Raw genomic sequence first — 22,488 nt, 5'->3', positions numbered from 1 at the left:
TCTATACCCGGGCCGCTGAAACATTGCACTTGACGTTTGCGCATGAAGTTGGCAGCGTAACAGAGTAACAAGTGAAGAACGATACGCGCTAGGCGTTCAGCGTGGGGCGCCAGCCAGTCACAGCGCAGTGAGCACAGCTGTTACTCACGTGCTGTGACGGCAAAGTTCCCGCGTTGCCGGCTTTGTTTAGTGAATGTGTATACAACGTGAATTGTATGTTGTTTACCGCGTGTTTTCATTGTACTGTGTGCTATATCGTTGTGACTTTTGTTACGTTGTGAGTGTACATACTTGGAAAATGCCACCGAAAAGACTTTGTTCACTTAGTGACAATCCTTTGCGTCGAGGGGTGCAGCTAAACAGCCAGGCACTGGAGTTATTACGCAGAACTCTTGAGTTTTACGAGCAGGAGAAGAACTACGTAAGCATTCATGGACAGCCATCAATTCCTGCCAACAAAGTGGTGGAACGTACGTCGAAAACTCTTGGTATTAGTGCAAGAACCGTAGTAAGTAAGGGAGTATTACTACAAAACTTGGAAGATACTGAAGTGAGCCGTTATGATTCCGAGCTGTCTGGATCAAATAATACATTTTTATCAACCCCGGGAAAGAAGAAAAAGCGGCATAGTCCTATCACAGATTCAGATTCTTTCCAGACTGATGCAATTCGTAGGCATGTTTATGCTTACTACAGCAGAAAAGAGTATCCGACTGTAGCTAAGTTATTAATCTCTTTAAAAGAAAGTGAACTCTTCAGGGGTGGTAAAACATCACTAAAAATTGTGCTAAAAAATATGGGTTTCTGTTACAAAACGCTAGACGGACGCAAAGTAGTGTTAGAGAGGGCACATATTGTTACTGCTCGTAGTATTTTCTTGCACAAACTTGTGGGCAGACACATTCATTCCATAATTTGGCTAAACGAAATGTGGGTTAATGCCGGGGAAGCTGTCAGTAAATGTTGGACGGATAACACACCCAGCAGTAGCGGCCATCAGCTGACGGGAAGAGGAGCTAGATTAATTGTGGTTCATGCAGGCTCCTCCAGTGGTTTTGTCCCTGACGCACTTTTAGTTTTTAGATCGAAAAAGACTGGTGATTACCATGAAGATATGGATCACACACAATTTGTTGAGTGGGTTCAGGAACCTTTTAAAACAATTTCCTGTCCCTACAACAATTGTAATGGACAATGCTCCATATCATTTGGTGATACAGAACGAAGCCCCAACCACAAATGATTGGAAAGAAGTTATGGTGCAGTGGTTACAGGCTCGAAATATTGCAGCGGATATGAGTATGACAAAGGTTCTGTTGTATTCTCTTGTTAAAGAAAATAAGCCTACGACACCTACATATGTAGTAGACGAAATTGCCAAGGAGCAGGGTCATACTGTAATAAGGCTGCCACCGTATCACTGCCATTTCAACCCTATTGAGTTAATATGGAGTGATGTAAAAATGTATGTAAGGAACAACAACAAGTCCTTTACAATAACAGAGGTGGAAAAGCTGTTGCGTGAAGCTCTTGTGACTGTGGATGCAGCCTCATGGAGAAAAAAAGTAGAGCACGTCGAGAAGCTTATACGAGCAGCACAGACAATAGAAGGAATTATCAGTGGCCATGAACAATTAATGATTTGTCTTGATGATGACGACGAAGACTGTTTTGGCGATGAGTCGGACAACAGTGATGATGGCGAGCTGGATGGAATTGCGTCATTATTGCTGTAAATTGGTGAGTGAAAAATTACTAATATTGGTTATTTATTGCAATCTCGGTTATTATTTATTTTGTAAACTATGTACATTATTGATTTGAAAGTACCAGTCGTCAGATGCTTGTTTTTTGTATTTCTTTGCTCCGTTATCGAAAGGGTGCGCATTGTTATGCTTTTACATGTATTGTTATACGGTTGTTTACTTCCTGTCATTGTAGTACAACTAAAAACGTGTTTTTATATACACTGTAATTGCTCAATCGCTTGCATTTACAAGACGGGACGGAAAACTGTATCGTCTGCTGTGTGTATAGAGGCTGCTGTTGCAATATCGCTATTACAGTGTAGCCAACCTAAATAGACAAAAAGCGAACTGTCAAGTGCAATGTTTTGCCGGCGGGGGTATAGGTCCTCAGTGGACGCCAGAATCTCTACCTCGCCCTCAGATGCAGAGCTTGTAGGTTGCGGTGTGGTGGGTGCCACCACAAGTTCCTTCGTCTTAGAGGTCTTCTTGGACTTTTCTCACTGTTCCTTGGGTTTCACTGGCTGGGAGGGCTTCACCGATTCAGTCTCTGGGACGGAGGAGGATCACGAAGCCCTACAACCAGCTGCTTGTGGACACTTATGCCACTGCCGGGCATCATCCTTTCCACTTGTTGAAACCTGGGAAGGGAGGGACCCAAGGGACCCCTTGCGAGTGCAAGGAGCCAAAGAAGTTAGATGCTTCTTCGGCTTACAAGCGGGGACGGAAGTCCCCGGTGGGTGAGTGGGTGGGTAGGGGTTGTTGCTCCCGAGGTAGGTGGCACAGCAGCAACATGGAGGGTAGAGACCCCCCATGGGCAAGAGGGCATGTGGAGTTTTACAGCTCGGTAAGCTGACTGGAATTCACTGAACTGATGGGGCTATCATGGTTGTCGTAGCTGCGGCATATGAGGAAGCCGTTCGCTGTAAGATCCTGCAGTCTGGCGAACAAAGTTAATGACGCTATCTGCAGTTGACACAGATGGGAGGCAGGGCAAATGGAGTATTGGAATGTGATGGGCACCCGCAACCTTGACATGTGATGCTGGAAGTACAGTGGGAAGACATATGGCCAAACTTCCAACACTTTAAGCACCGCATCAGGGGAGGGATATAGGGCTTGACATTGCAGCAGCAGACAATCACCTTGACCTTCTCCAGTGATGTATCACCCTCTAAGGCCAAGATGAAGGCACCGGTAGCAATCTGATTATTCTCCGAATCCCGATGAACGCGCCGGACTAAATGAACACCTCGACACTACATTGTCGCGCAGCTCGTCATCAGACTGCAAAAGAAGGTCCCTATGGAAAATAATACCCTCGACCATATTTAAACTCTTATGGGGTGTGATGGTAACTGAAATATCTTGGACAAGCCCTCCACCTCCCTAAACTTGTCCTCTTAATGTTCTACAAAGAAATGAGGCTTTGTTGACATGAAAGACTCCCTATCAGCTATCGTATAAACTAGGAACTGGGGCGAATAAAGTTCACTGCCATCCTGAGCCTTATGCTCCTCCCACAGTGTGGCCAGGGAGGGGAACGATTTGGAATTGTATTTCTGAGCGTTGAATTGAGCCTGAGAATGCTTAGAGATTGCTGACAGCTGGCCACCAGCAAGAGATGATGTACCACGCTTCATTGTGTCTCCTCCACCCTGATGCCACCCACTCCAACCAAGGGCCCTCCCTACAGGCACCACCCAGCCTCAGCAAGGGCCACCTGGCAGGATGGCCATTGCCAGGAGTCCCGATGCCCCAGGGAGAGAGGCATCTACTCCTTGGCATACTTGGGGAGTTAACGGCACAGGTATCAGGAGAGCGATCCCTGTGTTGTCAGGTGACTACAACCAACAGGGTGCATGGCAGCCCCACCACAACGGACTGGCTACCATGCTGGATATCAGGTGCAAGGAAGTCCATGGTCATCATCTCCGCAAAAAGCAAAACTGCACAGTGCATGGTGGAAATCACACCCAGGAATGTATCCTTGTCCAAGACATGGAGAACAAGCAGGACGGCAATGCGATGACAAGAAAGCTGGCTAAAGGCCTCAATGCACCATGTAAGGCGCCCTTCCCCAATTGGCTCGCTCTTTGGAAGAATTTGGAAATATGGAGGTCAAACCCAAGAGGGGACCATCACATATAGGCTGAAATGTTCGAGACTCCTTTTAGTTCAGTTGTATTGGCCCCACACTATCTTAAACTAATCAGACTGAAGCATTCATTTTGGTTTGCTTCAGCATGTAACTACACCCATACAAACATCGTTGAGCGGCATATTTTGCAAGTTTTTACAAATTACATAAGTCAACTTCAAAAGATAAAATTTTTCTTCTAATGTGTAAAATTTGAGGGGGGGGGGGGGGGATATTTTCAGTGATTTAAGTTTACTTAAATCTCCTCACTGATTAAACAGTACTGACAACTCACTATCAGAGCTAAAAATGGATGACTGATGTGGGTCGAAATGCTCAACGGCAGTTATTTTATGCAATTGTAAATTTGTTTTATTGTGATGCATGACAATACAAATAATGTTAATAGCTTTAAATCGAAATATAAGAAGAATATTGCTAAAATAAATGGACTAAATGTTTGCCTCTGTTCCCATAATAATGTTTCTAAAGCTCATTTTACAAGTAATGTTATTGTCAAAATCAACAACTTGTTAAGCGTGCTTGGAAATAAGGTGTGATCCTTTATTCTGTTCTCTTGTTCACACTTAAGGGGAAGGTCTCCAGTTCAGAATTCTTTCTACTTGGAATGTAAAATGGTTTCAAAATGTGGCACAGTGAAATTTATGCAAGACCTTGAGCAAACTGTTGTATCCTGTTAGCAGAGGCATGTAACAAAAGTCAGCGCCCTGTATGAAAGTTACAACTGAGTGACTGGGAACATCAAGGTGTATGCTTACAGCATTGCAACACATTGTACCAGTTTCCTTCAAAATCCTGCTCAGCTACTTTGTTGAAGCTCTCCCCATCTGAAGTACACAGCAGAATTATTCTATGCATTTCCTTTGCTCTAATGATTTTCTATTTTGGCAAAATTAGTATAAATTCTTGGGATGGGGAGACAGCACAATGACAGGAGCTTTTCACACATCAGTCTCTGCTTGTAGCCCACGAATCCACCTAAGTGAATCCTAATGACACAGCAATGGAAAATGACAGCCACTGAAGTGAGACTCCTGCCTAAACCAAATTGTGTGCACAATCTTAAAAGTTTTGGAGATTATCTAACTACAGCAAAATTCCGACTTAACTAGAATTCCAATTAGGAATTAAAACCGTCATCACTTCTTTTGCTCCGTAACAATAAAACCACATTTAGACCTCACCACCTACAAGGCTCTCCACATCTCATCAATCTTTGAAGCTCCATGCTGTACACATGTCTGCAAGTTCTTTGCTGCTTTCAGTCGGGGAAAAAAAATGCAGTCTTCAGAGCAGGTGCAAACCTTGAATAGATCCAACAGTGGTGTGTTCAATTCAACTTGTCAAATGGTAGGCCTACACACACACACATGAACTAGAACCGTTTATTTGCACATCAGTGACAGGAAAGAAAGCATTTCATTAAGGCAAACAGCCACTAAAAATTTAATTCCCTCAATATAGTCACCCTTCTTGTAGATTTTATATGTTCTTAAAAAGGGTTGTCTGTGTTTAATATGAGCTTCCAGGGATCACAAGCATGTAGGCCATACATGTGTTTACAGGCTCAGTTCCTCCACATGTATCAAATTTACTTACATTCCACTCAACCAGGAAACTTAAATACTTAGCTTTCCTCTCTCAAGAGGGAAGTCTACAATAGTTTGTGGGTCAGTTAAAAGCTTGCTGGTTCCTCATGCTTACTGACAAGTCAACACTATCTTGTGCCAAACTTTATGTTTTATTTCTCATCAGTTTGCAGTCCCTGTCCGAGTCTCTCTCAAGTATAAGCCTTTCCATCTTCCCCTGTCCTCCCACATGCCCATACCATGCTAATCTCTTCTACTGTCTCATGGATGGGTTTCTCTTACACTATTTTTCTCACCATCTCATTCCTTACTCAATCCCTCCTAATGAATCATTCTGCTACTTTGAAATTTCATCTCTCAAGCCTATATCCTGTTCACCTGCCTTTTCTTCATTACCCACATTTCTAACACATACATGGCTACTATAGTCTAATACGCCCATCTGCTTACTCTTCAGTGATACATCCTTGCTCCAGACCAGGCTTCTTGCAGCTTGCATGAACTCATAGGCTTGCCTTCACTGACCTCCCTATTCCTCCCACTGTCTTATGCTTCACTGGTACTTTAAAACTTTCCACTTTATCACCACCACACAGCATTGCATTAAATTTTTTACATCTCCTCCACCCCCCCCCCCCCACACACACCATTAAACCATCTGAAAACACTAGTGATTTCATATTTTCTGGCCCTATCCTCACTGCCACTATCTGATCCATAATAGTGATGAAAAGTAAGGGGGATATGGCACTTTTGCCTCAGCCCACTTTTTCTGTTCAAACTTCTTACTTTTACACAACTTACACTTTCCTGGTACATTTACTTTATTCTCCTCACATACAGCCCTCTACTGAAGCACTTCTCAGCTTTTGCTTCTTTATCATACAACTTAGTGTATGAGAACTCCATTACTAAGTCCATACCATATTCATAGTGTCTCCTGTAGATGCCTTACACTAAAAAAAAAAATAGATCTGTTGACATTCCCAGTCTAAACTCATACTGTTACTCTCATTTCTCCTCCTACTCTGTTCCATACACTTTTCCAGAATCTTCTCAAATGCCTTGGCAGCTTAAAAGTTTCCTGCAATGTTTCTTAAAAATTGGCAGTATGATTTCTATAATCCACTCTACAGATGTGTATTCTTTTCGTACTGTTCTGATGGCCAATAGAGCCACTTCACTCCAACACTGCAAAGTGCTCTCACCATCTCCATACTTACCTTCTCCACTCCATGTGCTTTCCCTCTCTACCCTCTATCTCATCTTCCACTTCTGCCCAGGTTATGTCTGTGTCAACTTTGTCTACATTTCCTGGCTCCTCACTTTCCTCTTCGATTATTTCCATTGGTGTTTAGCAACTCTTCAAAATATTCCTTCCACACCCTATTTATCTCCTGTACATTTTTAACTTCCTTTCATTCTTTATATATCATCCTGGAATTTTCAATCATAACTTTCTTCTTAACCTTTACCATTCCTTTACTCCCCTCACTGTCATTTTTGTTTACTCTTCAGTTCATTCCCTGTTCTCTCCTGCTAAAACTCTCAGACAGTATTCCTTTCTTGCTTCCTCTGTTCTCAGCCAGTGTATTCCTTTCTTGCTTCCTCTGTTATCTTCTGAAACTATAAACAGAAAGCTTTTCTTTTCTTTGTAACTTCCCCTTCTTATCATTCAATGAAAGTTATTATTTTCACCTTTTCTTATCACTGGTTCACCTAAACACTTTCTGCTGCCACTGCCATCACTGTTTTGAACTTCCCATTCCTCCTCTACAGAGTTCGTTTCATCCCTTGGTACATTGCTCTTATTTTTTGAAAGTTTGCTTTATATTTTTCTTCCTCCAAGTTTGAGACAATTACCCTCCTTTCCTGCCTTTTATTAACATCCATATTATAATAAAGATGCAGGTACTTTTAACTTCTAAATAGGTTATTAAAATATGAGCCCTGTTGTAAATTCTAATTGTTATCCTTATGAAGAGAGCCATTTTATTTGGTTAAGTGGAGACTGTTCATGTGTGTCATAACTTTCATTGTGCAATATAGCAGGGCAGGCCAGCCCAATAGTACAAATGGCCAATAAGGTGATCTGAAGGTGAGGTAAGCACCCTGGAGATTACTTTTACAGCTCCAGGTGGTAGTACACAAGCTTGGAAGAAAAGGCTTAGTTTTACAGCCAGACCACCATCTCTGATGGATAAGAGGAATCAGTGTCCTAAAATAGTGCTACTTATTTCATTTAATGCAACAAAATCCTCTTGGAAAATAAAAGATTGTTTGGACTTTACCTTTAGGGGCAATGTGTGAACAACTTCTTAAATGGAGGGAAAAAACAGTGTGTAGAGGAAAGGTAACCTCAAATGCCCAACATGTCTTAAGCTCCCTTCCACCCACACTATGAGATGGTACCAGTTGACAGATGTTGGCTGTCAGAATAACACTCCATTTTTCTTCCTCTTAGGCCATTCACTTTCAGATGAGGCATAAGTAGGCACAGTTGGAACCTGTCACTTGTCAACTACACTGATAATGAATGAAAAACACACTTTCATTCCTTGCAGATCATCCTATCTGTAACAGCTTGACAGCTGAGAGATCAGGATCTATTTAGATACATCGAAATAAATGCTTAAATACAATGCACTTCTACAATACTTCCCACTTGATACTATCTGGTTTAACTAGCTTTAAATGCTAGATGTAACCAGTACCACAATTTTTTTGCCAGGGCTTGGCTAAGTCATTTAGGGAAAGAGAGGAATTGACATAGCAGAGGTAACATTTGCGTGTACAGTTGATTGAGCCAGTTTTAGTCAGCATCTGCTATGGGGAGCTCTGTTAAGGACATATTTTTTGCCACAGAAGGGAATGCTAAGATGGACATCAGTTATTTCTGAGCATACATTTTCTTTTTGCTAATGTTTTATCTCTTGTTTTCCTCAAAGGTAGTCAATTTCAAACTGGATGATGGCCAAAATAGTTAAAACTTCTTTCCCTTTAATGCAAGAAATCTTAAACACAATTCTTATAATTTCACTTATGTAGGAGGAAACAATATAACAACTGTGTTGCACACCATAGCAAAATGTTTTGATATAATGTATACAGATAATATAATAATGGCAACATTAACACAACCAACAAATGCTTACACAATATTCAGAAGTAATATAAATTCCTTCAATATACACTGGTGTCCAAAACTGAAGTAATCTCAGGGCACCTATCAAACAGGGTAGTGTGCCAGGTAGTCCCACATCAATAACTGCTGTGTACACAATCACAGACAACGCAGCATCACATAGAGAAGATGTCTAAGACACTCTGCAGTTGAGTGCCATAAGAAGGATGGAAGCAGGACAGTCACAAACTGATGTGGCCTGATGACTTAATATGGATCATTCTGCTGTTTCTCACAACTGGCATCTGACCTTGCAGCACCCACTGGACGTCTTGTCGAGGCAATCTGTGTACAGAAGGCTTCGTCAGAGTGCCTTTTATTGTCTGAGACCTGCTGTATGTGTACCTCTGATGCATCTTCACATAAGGGTACATCTAGAGTGGAGTCGTGAATGGCGCTCCAGGACAGCCTAAAAGTGGGCCAACGTTCTTTTTTTGAGAGCCAAAAATTATAGGAAGAGAACAATATCAAGGAGGATCCCTAATGATGTGGGCAAAGATTATGTTAACCTCTCTTAAAACCTCTTAATGAAATTGTACGGGTGAATAAGCGAGTTAACTGCTGTCAGGTATCGTGATGAGATCTTGGGACCTCATGTATGGTGGTTGTGAGGTGCTGTGGACCCAGACTTTGTACTGAAGGACAATAATGCTCGATCTAATACAGCACGGGTGCTTGATGCTTTCTTGGAAACTGAAGATATTGCATGTACTGTGAAGCCTGCTCACTCTCCCAATTTCCATCCCATCAAGCATGTCTGGGATGCACTAGGGAGACTGGTGCATCATATCAGCATCCACCAACCACTAAGATTTGCAAGCACCTCTGCAGGAAGACTGGATTATTGCTACAACAAATGATTGGTGACATTCATCACATGCCCAATCACTGTCGGGCACGTGTCTGCCAAATGTGGTCACATTCCATACTGTGCACATTAACCTGTGTTGTAATGTGTGCGCAAAACTGTGACATTAGAAAAATAAACATTTTTGTCTACCATTACGCATGTTGCAGTTGTTTACATTCTTTATACTGTTCCTACTGTACTATCACCTGTTAATACCATTTTGTGGCAAAATAAATACAACCTTGAAAAATCTCAGTTTACTGCTCTAATTTTCAACACTAGTGTATTTATCAGCAAGTTATCTGTTATTGCTCACAAATACGCAGCCGATAAGCTGCATAACATTTTTGTTTAACAATTTGACACTTACATTGTATATAGCCTAGAGAAGTAGCACATGACCAGAGACTGAATGAAAGTAGTAAGCAATCTTCAATTTGACTAACATGCGCCTTATTCATACAGCACATCTGAACCAAAATCAAAATCTCTGCAAAGTAAAACCGACATCCAACCAACAATTTACGCCAACTCTGAGCAGCTGTGAATGACGAAGCTCCTCATGGAGAACAAAGGTAGTGCTGTTACGTAGTATATAAATTTAGCACTTTTTGCAAAACAAATATGTTTAGCAGAGCAATGTTCTAAATGCTCACTGAGCTGTAAACGCAATGGGTCAACATTATGTACTGGATGCCTCCTTGCATTTTTCAATGTAGCATAGATGTAAACATTAGGCTTCACTGCCAGTCAATTTACCACAACCAGATTTTCTCATTTCACATTTGTCAGATTCACCAACTCTCACTAGAAAATATGAACACCAATTTGCCTGTGTCTTAGTGTCAAGCAGGTGAAGTTTGCACTAAGGAACACATCTAACAGGAGGTAACAAGTGTTATGTGCGAGAATCTCGTGCAAATTAAAGACTAGGCTATATACTAGCGAAAACAAACAAAACGTTGTAAATTGAAACCATCATGTCGTCATGAATAAAAAACCTAACAGAATCAGGTCAACAGAAGTGTCCAATCCCACGCGTTGGCTTTGACCCGTGATGTAAGGGTGTTGTGTGTGACAATGACGACGCAGAGTTTGGTTTGTGAGTGTGGCGTGTTTGTAGATGTCGTGTTGTGGTTTGCTGTGCTCTCTGGTGGTATGTTCAGGGTTTTCATTTGTGTGGTGTAATGGGCTCAGTTTGCTTTTGCTCATTATCCAGAATTGTTCGAGTGTCGGCTGTGTTTGTAGTGGAATTCGTTTCAGCGAGTTAATTTTGTGTGAAGGTTAATTTAGTGTTCGCTGTACATCGTGTGATAATTTTAGTAAAATTAATCGGTTGTTGTTTTTGTTCAGGAATGGATATGACAGATAAAATTAACAGTGCGCAGGTCAAGGGAAGTGTTCGATCCCAATGTGTGGCTGTGTATGTTGATATTGGTATCGGGAGATGTTTCTGAGCTATATAGGATAAGGGAAGTGTTGGATCCTAATTTATGGGATTGGGAGCTTCTGTTGAGCTATATAGGTCAAGGGAAGTGTCAGATTCCAGATGATATTGTGTTTAGTGTGTTTGGGGAGTTTTGTGATGTCGGTTTTTTTTGTTGTTTTGTGTGGTGGGGGTGTCTAAATTTGTTTATATTTTGTTTGCTCCCACCAAAAAACACCCCATTTCCCACATTTGTCCTGTTGGTGTCATTAGGCTTTTTTGTGGAAATTGTGTGTGTGTGTGTGTGTGTGTGTGTTTTTCAATGTATTTTCGTCCCCATAATGTGTACATACCGACTTTATATGCGCCATATTCGACCGTGGTTTATGGTCGTTTCCGCCATATTTGTGACGTCATGGGTCAAAGCAGACGGGTGTGATCAGACGCTTCCGTATTTCCACAGAATCATTTAAACCAAACATACACATCAAAAACTGCAAACAACCACCATCAAAATACATAAAATCCCAACAAGACAGGAAAGGAGCATCTCACCCACATACCACAAGTGCTCTTTCGGTGAAACTGTCTGCCCTAGTGCTTCCACACACTCTTCACGCTAGTTCACAGGCTAAGTACTGATAATCTTTCGTGCTGGCATCAACGATCTCTTCATAATCATGTTGTACAGAGGGAGGCGATATTTTAATTTTAACTGACAACGCCTTTCGCACGATTGTTTTGTTTATCTCCACTGCAGGATTTGATTTTAGTAAGTGACCAGAAGTTTTTGTGCTAGTAATACTTTGGAAATTTTCATGGTTACTTAAAGCTATACACGTGTTTTTTCTTCTATCTCAGTTATGATGCTAAGTTTTTTGCTAACGAAGGTGTCTTCCTGTAGTATTTCAATAAATCATTATCCAGCAACTGTTTGGCTGTTATCATTTATCATGAAGACTTTCAACAGTTGTTGCTTCAGCCATGTTTAAAATTTTGAAATGATTTAGCAGAATTGTTTTTCCTGACATCAAATTCTTTGGTTTCACAAACTAACACACAGTTTCAAACTCGAGAATGTAGACCTCTGATAATGCTATAGGTGTCTGTTAATCATTGTTTTGAAATGAAGGTACAAAAAATTATGGAAGTCGTAGCAGTTCAAGCCAATCTTTCATAATCTGCAAATAAAGTCAATTGATTTTTAATTGTGGCATTAAAAACACTAATACTCCATGGCACCCATTGGTTACTTAGAACTACCTCATTGGCTACACAAAGATATATTGCCAACCTATGCAAAATAGGGGAGTAAAGGTTGGACACACAATGCCTTTATTCTAGATTTAAACCCAAATTGTTCAGGGACAGTTATTGGACAATTGACTTTAAAGACTTTCCTGAAACGGCAAGTCAGTGTTCAATTGAGAAATTAAAGTGAATTTATAAAAAGTGTAGTAATGTCACTTCAGTATTTGTTACACAGACTTTTCCCTTGCTGGTCATTACCACACTGTGGCTGGACAGTGTAAGAGGTAAATGCTAAACTACAAACCCAATGCTCCAGAGTTGGTGCTCTTATTTTTTTCCTCGGAAATACGGAAGCGTCCGATCCCACCCGTCTGCTTTGACCCATGACGTCACGAATATGGCGGAAACAAAAACACACACACACACACACTTTCCACAAGAAGCCTAATGACACTAACGGGACAAGCGCGGGAAATGGGGTGTTTTGGGTGGGGGGCAAACTAAATATATACAAATTTAGACACCTTGTGTAGCTACAACGTGTAAGTGAAGACAGCCATGCATGAATACCCACCCACCTCCCCAGGGGTCGTAACCCCTGCAACCCATAGAAGATAAAGATGCTTCAGTAGCTGATTAGTGTTTTTTGTCTTTGTAAAAAAAATCTCACGGGATAGAACGAACAGATCAGAAAAATAAATATAATAAACTAAAACAGAAATTCGACGAAACATAATTAAAATAAGTAATAAGTGTTTTTAAATTTAAAAAATCTCACGAGATAGAACGAACAGATCAGAAAAGTAAATAAAATAAGATAATACGGAACTGGAGACAGCCACACTCAAACCAAACTCCGCACCGTCATAACGTCACACACGACAACACCCTTACGTCACGGGTCAAAGCCGACGCGTTGGATCAGACGCTTCTGCCGACCCTTTGCCTCTAATCGCTTATTTCACCTCGGGCAATGAGTTGTCCATGTGAAACATGTGCAATTGCACCATGGCTCTGAGTTCCACATTAAAATATAGGCCCTCCTATAACAGCTAGGCCAGTAACGTTGGAGAAATGCAAGATGCATACACCCCCCCCCCCCCCGACAGGACCGTGAATAGTGAAGCAATGTTGTGTTCAGGCCAGCCAACTTTCAGGTTGGTAGCTTTTACTACTACAAGTACATTCCGTTGAGCACAAACTTACCCTCACGTCACATAAAAAGCATTTCCCTGACATTTTCTTTAAGCCATTATCTGTTTTACTTTGGATTTATTGTTACACACTAACAAAATGAACATGCGAAAATTTTTCGGACAACATTAAACTAACTGACACTCCTCCACCTCTTTAAAACAAATTGACTGACATTAATACATGTTGAAACTTTAACACCTTGGCAGACACATTTTAACTTTGTTCTATAAAATCACCTTCCTAACCTTTCATCTAAGAATGATAATATCTGAGTGACAAACTGATGGCTCTAAAATGTTCCCAAACAACTGATTTTTTAGTCCTGTGGAAACAGGACAATCTAAAATTGTAAACATCACAGCACAGAATTCCTATGAACAAAAACTGCTGCCCAGCAATTAACTATTTTACCTTCTGTTACTTCTAGGGCTTGTATCCTGTCTTCTGCAGCAGTTCTTACTTCTTGGTGTGGTGAAAGTATCCCCATAAGTGTATCATACAGGGCTTCTCTCAGAGACTTATTTGTTTCTGGACTGGCTGCCATCTCTGAAAGAAACTAACATCCATTAATAATTCCCCCGTTATTAATGACTGTACTCTACACATTATTTCAATGAAAATTCTTAATGATAAGAGAAACTGAACGCAGTTTCATTCTTATTTTAAGCTATTACAGGCTGCAATATATATGGCAATGAATACAGGACTACTATTCTGAAATGCAGATGAAACCCAAGATTTCAACGATCCATCCTTAAAGTCTATTCATTTCAATAACATGGGTACTAGATCACCCAAACTTTTTTTTCACACTCACAATTCTCTTCCCACTTTTTACACAGCCAGCAACACTGAAGTACATTGATTTCTACTACTTTGCACTCTTGCTGACTGTATAACCACTGAAGGTATCGCTTAATTTAGTAAGTTTTTGGATACAAATTTTATTTCCGATCGTAAGATAAAAACAATACACTGGAAACACTTTTGAGAAACAATTTCCATCTTAAATACTGTCAGACTCTAAAATAAACATTTCCGATCTAACACACTGGGGCAGCTATGCATTCATAAATAAGCAAGTTAGTTAGCAGACTGACAAATATCGAGCATAGCAGGCTTCTCGATGTTGCACAGCAGGGCATAAACGTTTACAGCTGCATATCGGGTATATTTAATACTATAGTTATTTTCTACAGTTTTGCTCCTTCGCGGTCATACGCTGAACTGCATATACTTTCAGTAAAATTAGAAATACATTTTGGCGCCAACAAACAGAGTTAGGAGTTACACTAACGTCGCGTACGAAATCAGCATATACGCTGATCACGCCACACCAGTAATTTCTATTTGCACGATCAATCATAAATTACATACTAAACTTACTAAAGTACCTTTTTCTTTCCTCACACACCACGCGCACTTCCAACATTAAACAGCAAACAATCTTTCCCATACACTCAGACAGCGAATTTGGGTATACTCAGTTTGGCCAACATTCAACCTGCAAACTCACCGCAGTAGGCAGAGAGAGAGAGAGAGAGAGAGAGAGAGAGAGAGAGAGAGAGAGTTGCATGTTGTATGCACAAAAATAGTTACTGCTTACCGCTGTAATAATTAAGTTCACAAAATTGTGTTATTTTTTATCTATATTTGCAATTACGCATTTATATTTTGTATGATGAAACTTAAGTTATTGTTGTCTCCCTGTTGAGCAGTGATGACATGCTAGAAGAAGTGAAACCTATTACTCCCCATATTATAATACCGTTACTGGTAGTTAATATTCTGTGCCAAACTTAAATTAAGCAACAGCTCTTTCAACAGCAGCTTCGTTTCGATGATTTTTCCCCGTGGGAGTTGTAGCGTTGCTAGAGTTGTAACCACTCGTGAGCTCCGCGTTACTGCGTTACTCTTCTTTTTGATTAATGTGCAGTCTGTCATTCATCCGGCTGCCGAAATACGTACTTTCACTGTAAAATTTTAGCAATCAAGTTGACAACGTCATGAGTGGCACGATAATCTGATGCATAAACAAGAATAATGGTCCCACTACACTTCATCTTTGTTACGCCTAAGAATAATTGGGTCATTATCGGAATGTGTAACAGTTACCTGAGTAGCAAAATGTCACGTTGGCATAGCTCCCAACCGTATGGACATGTACCTACACGTAGGGACGTTTGGTTACTTTTCCCAACATCTAGGGAAAAGTGTAAAAATTTAAAATACACTCCTGGAAATGGAAAAAAGAACACATTGACACCGGTGTGTCAGACCCACCATACTTGCTCCGGACACTGCGAGAGGGCTGTACAAGCAATGATCACACGCACGGCACAGCGGACACACCAGGAACCGCGGTGCTGGCCGTCGAATGGCGCTAGCTGCGCAGCATTTGTGCACCGCCGCCGTCAGTGTCAGCCAGTTTGCCGTGGCATACGGAGCTCCATCGCAGTCTTTAACACTGGTAGCATGCCGCGACAGCGTGGACGTGAACCGTATGTGCAGTTGACGGACTTTGAGCGAGGGCGTATAGTGGGCATGCGGGAGGCCGGGTGGACGTACCGCCGAATTGCTCAACACGTGGGGCGTGAGGTCTCCACAGTACATCGATGTTGTCGCCAGTGGTCGGCGGAAGGTGCACGTGCCCGTCGACCCGGGACCGGACCGCAGCGACGCACGGATGCACGCCAAGACCGTAGGATCCTACGCAGTGCCGTAGGGGACCGCACCGCCACTTCCCAGCAAATTAGGGACACTGTTGCTCCTGGGGTATCGGCGAGGACCATTCGCAACCGTCTCCATGAAGCTGGGCTACGGTCCCGCACACCGTTAGGCCGTCTTCCGCTCACGCCCCAACATCGTGCAGCCCGCCTCCAGTGGTGTCGCGACAGGCGTGAATGGAGGGACGAATGGAGACGTGTCGTCTTCAGCGATGAGAGTCGCTTCTGCCTTGGTGCCAATGATGGTCGTATGCGTGTTTGGCGCCGTGCAGGTGAGCGCCACAATCAGGACTGCATACGACCGAGGCACACAGGGCCAACACCCGGCATCATGGTGTGGGGAGCGATCTCCTACACTGGCCGTACACCACTGGTGATCGTCGAGGGGACACTGAATAGTGCACGGTACATCCAAACCGTCATCGAACCCATCGTTCTACCATTCCTAGACCGGCAAGGGAACTTGCTGTTCCAACAGGACAATGCACGTCCGCATGTATCCCGTGCCACCCAACGTGCTCTAGAAGGTGTAAGTCAACTACCCTGGCCAGCAAGATATCCGGATCTGTCCCCCATTGAGCATGTTTGGGACTGGATGAAGCGTCGTCTCACGCGGTCTGCACGTCCAGCACGAACGCTGGTCCAACTGAGGCGCCAGGTGGAAATGGCATGGCAAGCCGTTCCACAGGACTACATCCAGCATCTCTACGATCGTCTCCATGGGAGAATAGCAGCCTGCATTGCTGCGAAAGGTGGATATACACTGTACTAGTGCCGACATTGTGCATGCTCTGTTGCCTGTGTCTATGTGCCAGTGGTTCTGTCAGTGTGATCATGTGATGTATCTGACCCCAGGAATGTGTCAACAAAGTTTCCCCTTCCTGGGACAATGAATTCACGGTGTTCTTATTTCAATTTCCAGGAGTGTAACTGCACAGCCGATGTCAACAATAGTTAACCATTCCCTTCAAGAACGTTATTTTCCAGACATACTTAAGAACATGTGGGAAACTATCGTCTAATGTCTCTTCTTCCATAACTATCAAAAATATTTGAAAAGGTAGTCACCATACAAATTCAAAATTTCATAAAAAATTAAAAGAATTCCAAAAAACCATTATGGATTTCAAAAAGGCAAAACTACTGTATCTGCTGTAAACCATTTTGTAGGTAAAAGAAGCTCTTCTCTAGACAACAGACTGCATGCCACACGAATTTTTTGTGGCCTATCGAAGGCCTTTGATAGTGAGAATCAATCCTTGCTACTTCGTAAACTGGAAAAATATGGAATCAGGGGCATTGTGTCAGAATAGTTTAAGTCCTACCTAACCAACTACAATAAAGAGTGGTTCTATCCTCAAACAGAGGAACTTATACTTCGAAATGGAAAAACCATTTCACAAGAAGTACCCCGAGGTTCTGTCTTAAGCCCTGTACAGACGAGGACATATCTTGTGCCACTAATGGGGCAATTAGATGGTACAACTTCCTGTTCCAAGAGATGGCATGCCATCTAGTAGCTGCGTTTGTCCACATAATGACTGCAGATGGCGCAACAATATTTTAGAAAATGGCTGATGACCTGTGAATGGCAGCTGTTGCTTACACAGTCACTAGCGCAGTAATATCTCGGCGACATCGGCGAAGAAATTTACTTTGGCATAATAGAAGATGATTGAGTAGACCTTGGATTTTCAGATCTGTCGACGGTAGTCCGGAATTGCACAGCCTATTACGCAGTGAACTGAGGTTGGAGGACAGGGAATCATACAAAAATTTTCTGAGAATGGGCGAGACGAAATTTTCGAAATTGCTTCGTTTAGTAGTTCCAAGAACAACGAAGCAAAACACAGCTATGCGAGACTGTATCTCAACTTCAAAGAGGTGAGTAGGTTCGTTTATACAGGGTGTTTCAAAAATGACCGGTATATTTGAAACGGCAATAAAAACTAAACGAGCAGCGATAGAAATACACCGCTTGTTGCAATATGCTTGGGACAACAGTAAATTTTCAGGCGGACAAACTTTCGAAATTACAGTAGTTACAATTTTCAACAACAGATGACGCTGCAAGTGATGTGAAAGATATAGAAGACAACGCAGTCTGTGGGTGCGCCATTCTGTACGTCGTCTTTCTGCTGTAAGCGTGTGCTGTTCACAACGTGCAAGTGTGCTGTAGACAACATGGTTTATTCCTTAGAACAGAGGATTTTTCTGGTGTTGGAATTCCACTGCCTAGAACACAGTGTTGTTGCAACAAGACGAAGTTTTCAACGGAGGTTCAATGTAACCAAAGGACCGAAAAGCGACACAATAAAGGATCTGTTTGAAAAATTTCAACGGACTGGGAACGTGAGGGATGAATGTGCTGGAAAGGTAGGGCGACCGCGTACGGCAACCACAGACGGCAACGCGCAGCTAGTGCAGCAGGTGATCCAACAGCGGCCTCGGGTTTCCGTTCGCCGTGTTACAGCTGCGGTCCAAATGACGCCAACGTCCACGTATCGTCTCATGCGCCAGAGTTTACACCTCTATCCATACAAAATTCAAACGCGGCAACCCCTCAGCGCCGCTACCATTGCTGCACGAGAGACATTCGCAAACGATATAGTGCACAGGATTGATGATGGCGATATGCATGTGGGCAGCATTTGGTTTACTGACGAAGCTTATTTTTACCTGGACGGCTTCGTCAATAAACAGAACTGGCGCATATGGGGAGCCGAAAAGCCCCATGTGGCCGTCCCATCGTCCCTGCATCCTCAAAAAGTACTGGTCTGGGCCGCCATTTCTTCCAAAGGAATCATTGGCCCATTTTTCAGATCCGAAACGATTACTGCATCACGCCATCTGGACATTCTTCGTGAATTTGTGGCGGTACAAACCTGCCTTAGACGACACTGCAAACACCTCGTGGTTTATGCAAGATGGTGCCCGGCCACATCGCACGGCCAACGTCTTTAATTTCCTGAATGAATATTTCGATGATCGTGTGATTGCTTTGGGCTATCCGAAACATACAGGAGGCGGCGTGGATTGGCCTCCCTATTCCCTAGACATGAACCCCTGTGACTTCTTTCTGTGGGGACACTTGAAAGACCAGGTGTACCGCCAGAATCCAGAAACAATTGAACAGCTGAAGCAGTACATCTCATCTGCATGTGAAGCCATTCCGCCAGACACGTTGTCAAAGGTTTCGGGTAATTTCATTCAGAGACTACGCCATATTATTGCTACGCATGGTGGTTATGTGGAAAATATCGTACTATAGAGTTTCCCAGACCGCAGCGCCATCTGTTGTTGAAAATTGTAACTACTGTAATTTCGAAAGTTTGTCTGCCTGAAAACGTACTGTTGTCCCAAGCATATTGCAACAAACGGTATATTTCTATAGCTGCTCGTTTAGTTTTTATTGCCGTTTCAAATATACCGGTCATTTTTGAAACACCCTGTATAAACCTACTAGGTTGCTGTATGCACAGTGCATACTTGTAAACTCGAACTAATTCCATAAGTTCTAACACTGAGGTTTATGGCTACTGGAGATAGCTACAGAAGCCTAATGTTTTCATTCACAATACCTGTAAGCACGATATCCTCAATTATTCCTGAAACTTGTGACCCAATTTACCAGTGCTTGAAGGATTCATACATGTAGGTACGTTGATTTTGTTAAATTTCATGAGAAAATGACCAAAATAAGTAAATGTAATAACACATTTAAATAAGCTGAAAAGTACAATAAGGGAACCAATTTGGTCAGATGTGTTACTCTCAGAAAGAAACATTTTTTGGGGTGTGAGTGTATTCTGGGAGCCTCTGCCACAACTTTTTGATGTAGTTTTGTTTGTTATGTTTCGTTAGTGGGAAAACCCCTAGCATTCCATTTATTCTGCTAAATTCATTAGAAATAGCAACAAATTCTTTAAAGTGGAATTCTTAACAATTTTCAAAAAAATATGTGTCTCTGATCCAAAATTCATCTATGCCAATGTACAGGCATTCTCACACATTTTTATAGTTTCATAGTTTGGCAATTACATTCGAAAAGTACCCCTACATTGTAAAAGTGTATGTTCAAAACTGTTTCTCCCCTACCTGAGGAATTTTCAGGCAAAATTAGTGCACTTCATAATGCATCATTTTCAGTTGTTGGGGAAAATGTGTGCAAAACATAGTGATTTCAGACTTTAAGCTCATAATTGTTTTTCAGTTCCTGTGTATGAAAGTCACATTGACACATTCACATAACATTTTCTGTCTTTCAGATGCCATCAACAAAAAGTGAATGGAAACAAATATCAAAACAGTTCCAAGACATGTGCAACTTTTCAAATTGTCTTGGCACTTTAGATGGGGAGCATGTGGAATTCTGACCACCAAGATGTATGGGATCATATTACTACAATTACAAAGGAGGTAACAGCATTGTGTTACTGGCACTTGTTGATGCGCAGTATAAATTTGCATATGTGGATGTAGGCTGCAATCAGAGGGTTAGTGATGAAGGAATGTTCCAGAATAGTTCCTTCTGTGAAATTCTTACTGGTGCTGAAAATTTAATGAACATTCCTACACCAGAGATATTATCAGGAACTCCAATTGCAATGCCTTATATAGTCATAGCTGATGATGCTTTTCACTTATCAGAGCATATAATGAAGCGATATAAGAGAAATCTCACACAGCAACAGTAAATATTTAGTTACCGTTTGAGTAGGGCAAGAAGAACTTCTGAAAATGATTTTGGAATATTGAGCAATAGGTTCAGAATTCTCCTTCAGAAAATGGAGCTACCTGTTGAAACTGTACAGAAAATCACATTGTCTATTTGTATGCTACATAATTTTCTTACTGGACATGTGAGAAGAATTATGTTGGACAACTGAAAAAGGAAGAAGACACAAATCACTGTTATCATTCTAGGAGAATGACAGCAAAACAATCTGAGGGGTATAGGAAGATGAGGTCAACACAGGTCAGTTAAAGAAACTAGGAAAGTGAGGGATACTCTTCAGGAATATTTCAATGCTACTGGGTATGTACAGTGGCAGTGGGAATCTGTAAAAGAAATTCAGTACTGATAAAGCACCAAATATTGAAAGTAAGTAATGCTAATTATGAAAGAAAGTTAACATGGTATGCAGGACAGTGTATGATATGTATAAATTAACTTAGTTGGTATTAGCAATATATTTTGTAATAATTACAATCCACATTCAAAGTAAAGCACTGCATTTAACTTGTATGTTATAGATACTGAGCAATTACATTTTAATGAAAATAAAAAAATAAACATACTTGTTACTCAAAGAAATAAGCAGTCTTTTAACTCAAATAAAGAAATTAACAGTTTTGTTACTCAAAATAAACAAAGAAAAAATCTTGTTACTCATTATTGCCCAGGTCTACCTCTTCTACAGCACAAAGTATATTAAACATCTCTCTCTTATTTCCCACCACCAGAGCTTTACTTTTTATTTGCCATAGAGAAGCAGTTACATATGAACCAAATACTTCAACAACAGTGGGAACAGTTTTTGGTTTATGTATGCTGATCAGCATATTATCTGCTCCTTTGAAAATAGCATTTTCTTATTCATTGTGAGCACTTTCCTTTTATCTTTTGTCTCTATGGCATATTTTATGGACCTTTCTCAAAGTCCCTGTTTTCAGCTGTCTATAATTGAAAAATCTTCACTAAAATCAATGGGAGAGTTTGGTACCTCACTAACAAACCATTCATCCTGAAAAATGATGATAACAATTGTACACAGCTTGCAGTGTGTACTTTATATTTTTTGTGGTCTTATATTTATGGCCAATATGAGACACTGTGCAAGAGCATGGGCCATGAACCCAGCTTCACAACGTATTTAATTTTAAGTTACAAATGAGAAAAAATAAGGATATTACTGGGGTTCAAATCCACAATATTCGAACTGTAAACTAAACACATCAGACAAGTAAGCTATTCATATGCATTGCATATTTGCTAGTATAATGTATCATGTGAAGTTTGCTGAGACAAACCAGTTATCAGTTAATTTTTTTACTTACTGTACTAACTGCAGACGAAATTGAAGGGTAAAAAATTATTTACTGTGACATAATTGTTTTTAGTGTAATCTGTGCTTTCTTCTACAAATTCAGACCTTCAAGTTTCTTTCCTTGAAAAAAATAAGTTTCTTAAAATACCGACCATTGTTTCCTACACGCCAGCAGATCACATACCACTCTTCGTTGAGGCTTTTATTTTATTGAGTTCTGACACAAATGTCATATGTAAACTTCACTATAATTTCAGCATGAGACGGAAACCTAACCTCCTTCAATGAATCAACTATTTTGTTGAGTGA

At 41.2% G+C, this 22,488-nt stretch overlaps 1 protein-coding gene across 2 annotated transcripts in view; it reads right to left on the bottom strand.

Moving 5' to 3' along the window:
• LOC124554994 (importin-9) overlaps window positions 1-14,887 on the bottom strand; it is a 169,903-nt gene extending 155,016 nt beyond the window's left edge. Inside the window, exons 1-2 of one of the 2 annotated variants that reach the window (XM_047128735.1) lie at window positions 14,798-14,887; window positions 13,815-13,949 (exon numbers count right to left, since the gene is read on the bottom strand). In XM_047128735.1, the coding sequence (XP_046984691.1) occupies window positions 13,815-13,947 (133 nt within the window). In that variant the 5' untranslated portion in view covers window positions 13,948-13,949; window positions 14,798-14,887. Of the gene's footprint in view, window positions 1-13,814; window positions 13,950-14,503; window positions 14,624-14,797 lie in introns of those variants that run through there. The other variant, XM_047128734.1, reaches the window with a different exon arrangement.
• Between the last annotated feature and the right edge of the window lie 7,601 nt (window positions 14,888-22,488).

The sequence above is a fragment of the Schistocerca americana genome, chromosome X, assembly GCF_021461395.2.
Source record: "Schistocerca americana isolate TAMUIC-IGC-003095 chromosome X, iqSchAmer2.1, whole genome shotgun sequence".
Taxonomy (NCBI): Eukaryota; Metazoa; Arthropoda; class Insecta; order Orthoptera; family Acrididae; genus Schistocerca; species Schistocerca americana.
The sequence above is the reverse complement of the archived record's forward strand: the minus strand, read 5'-3'. Positions and strand labels throughout refer to the sequence as shown.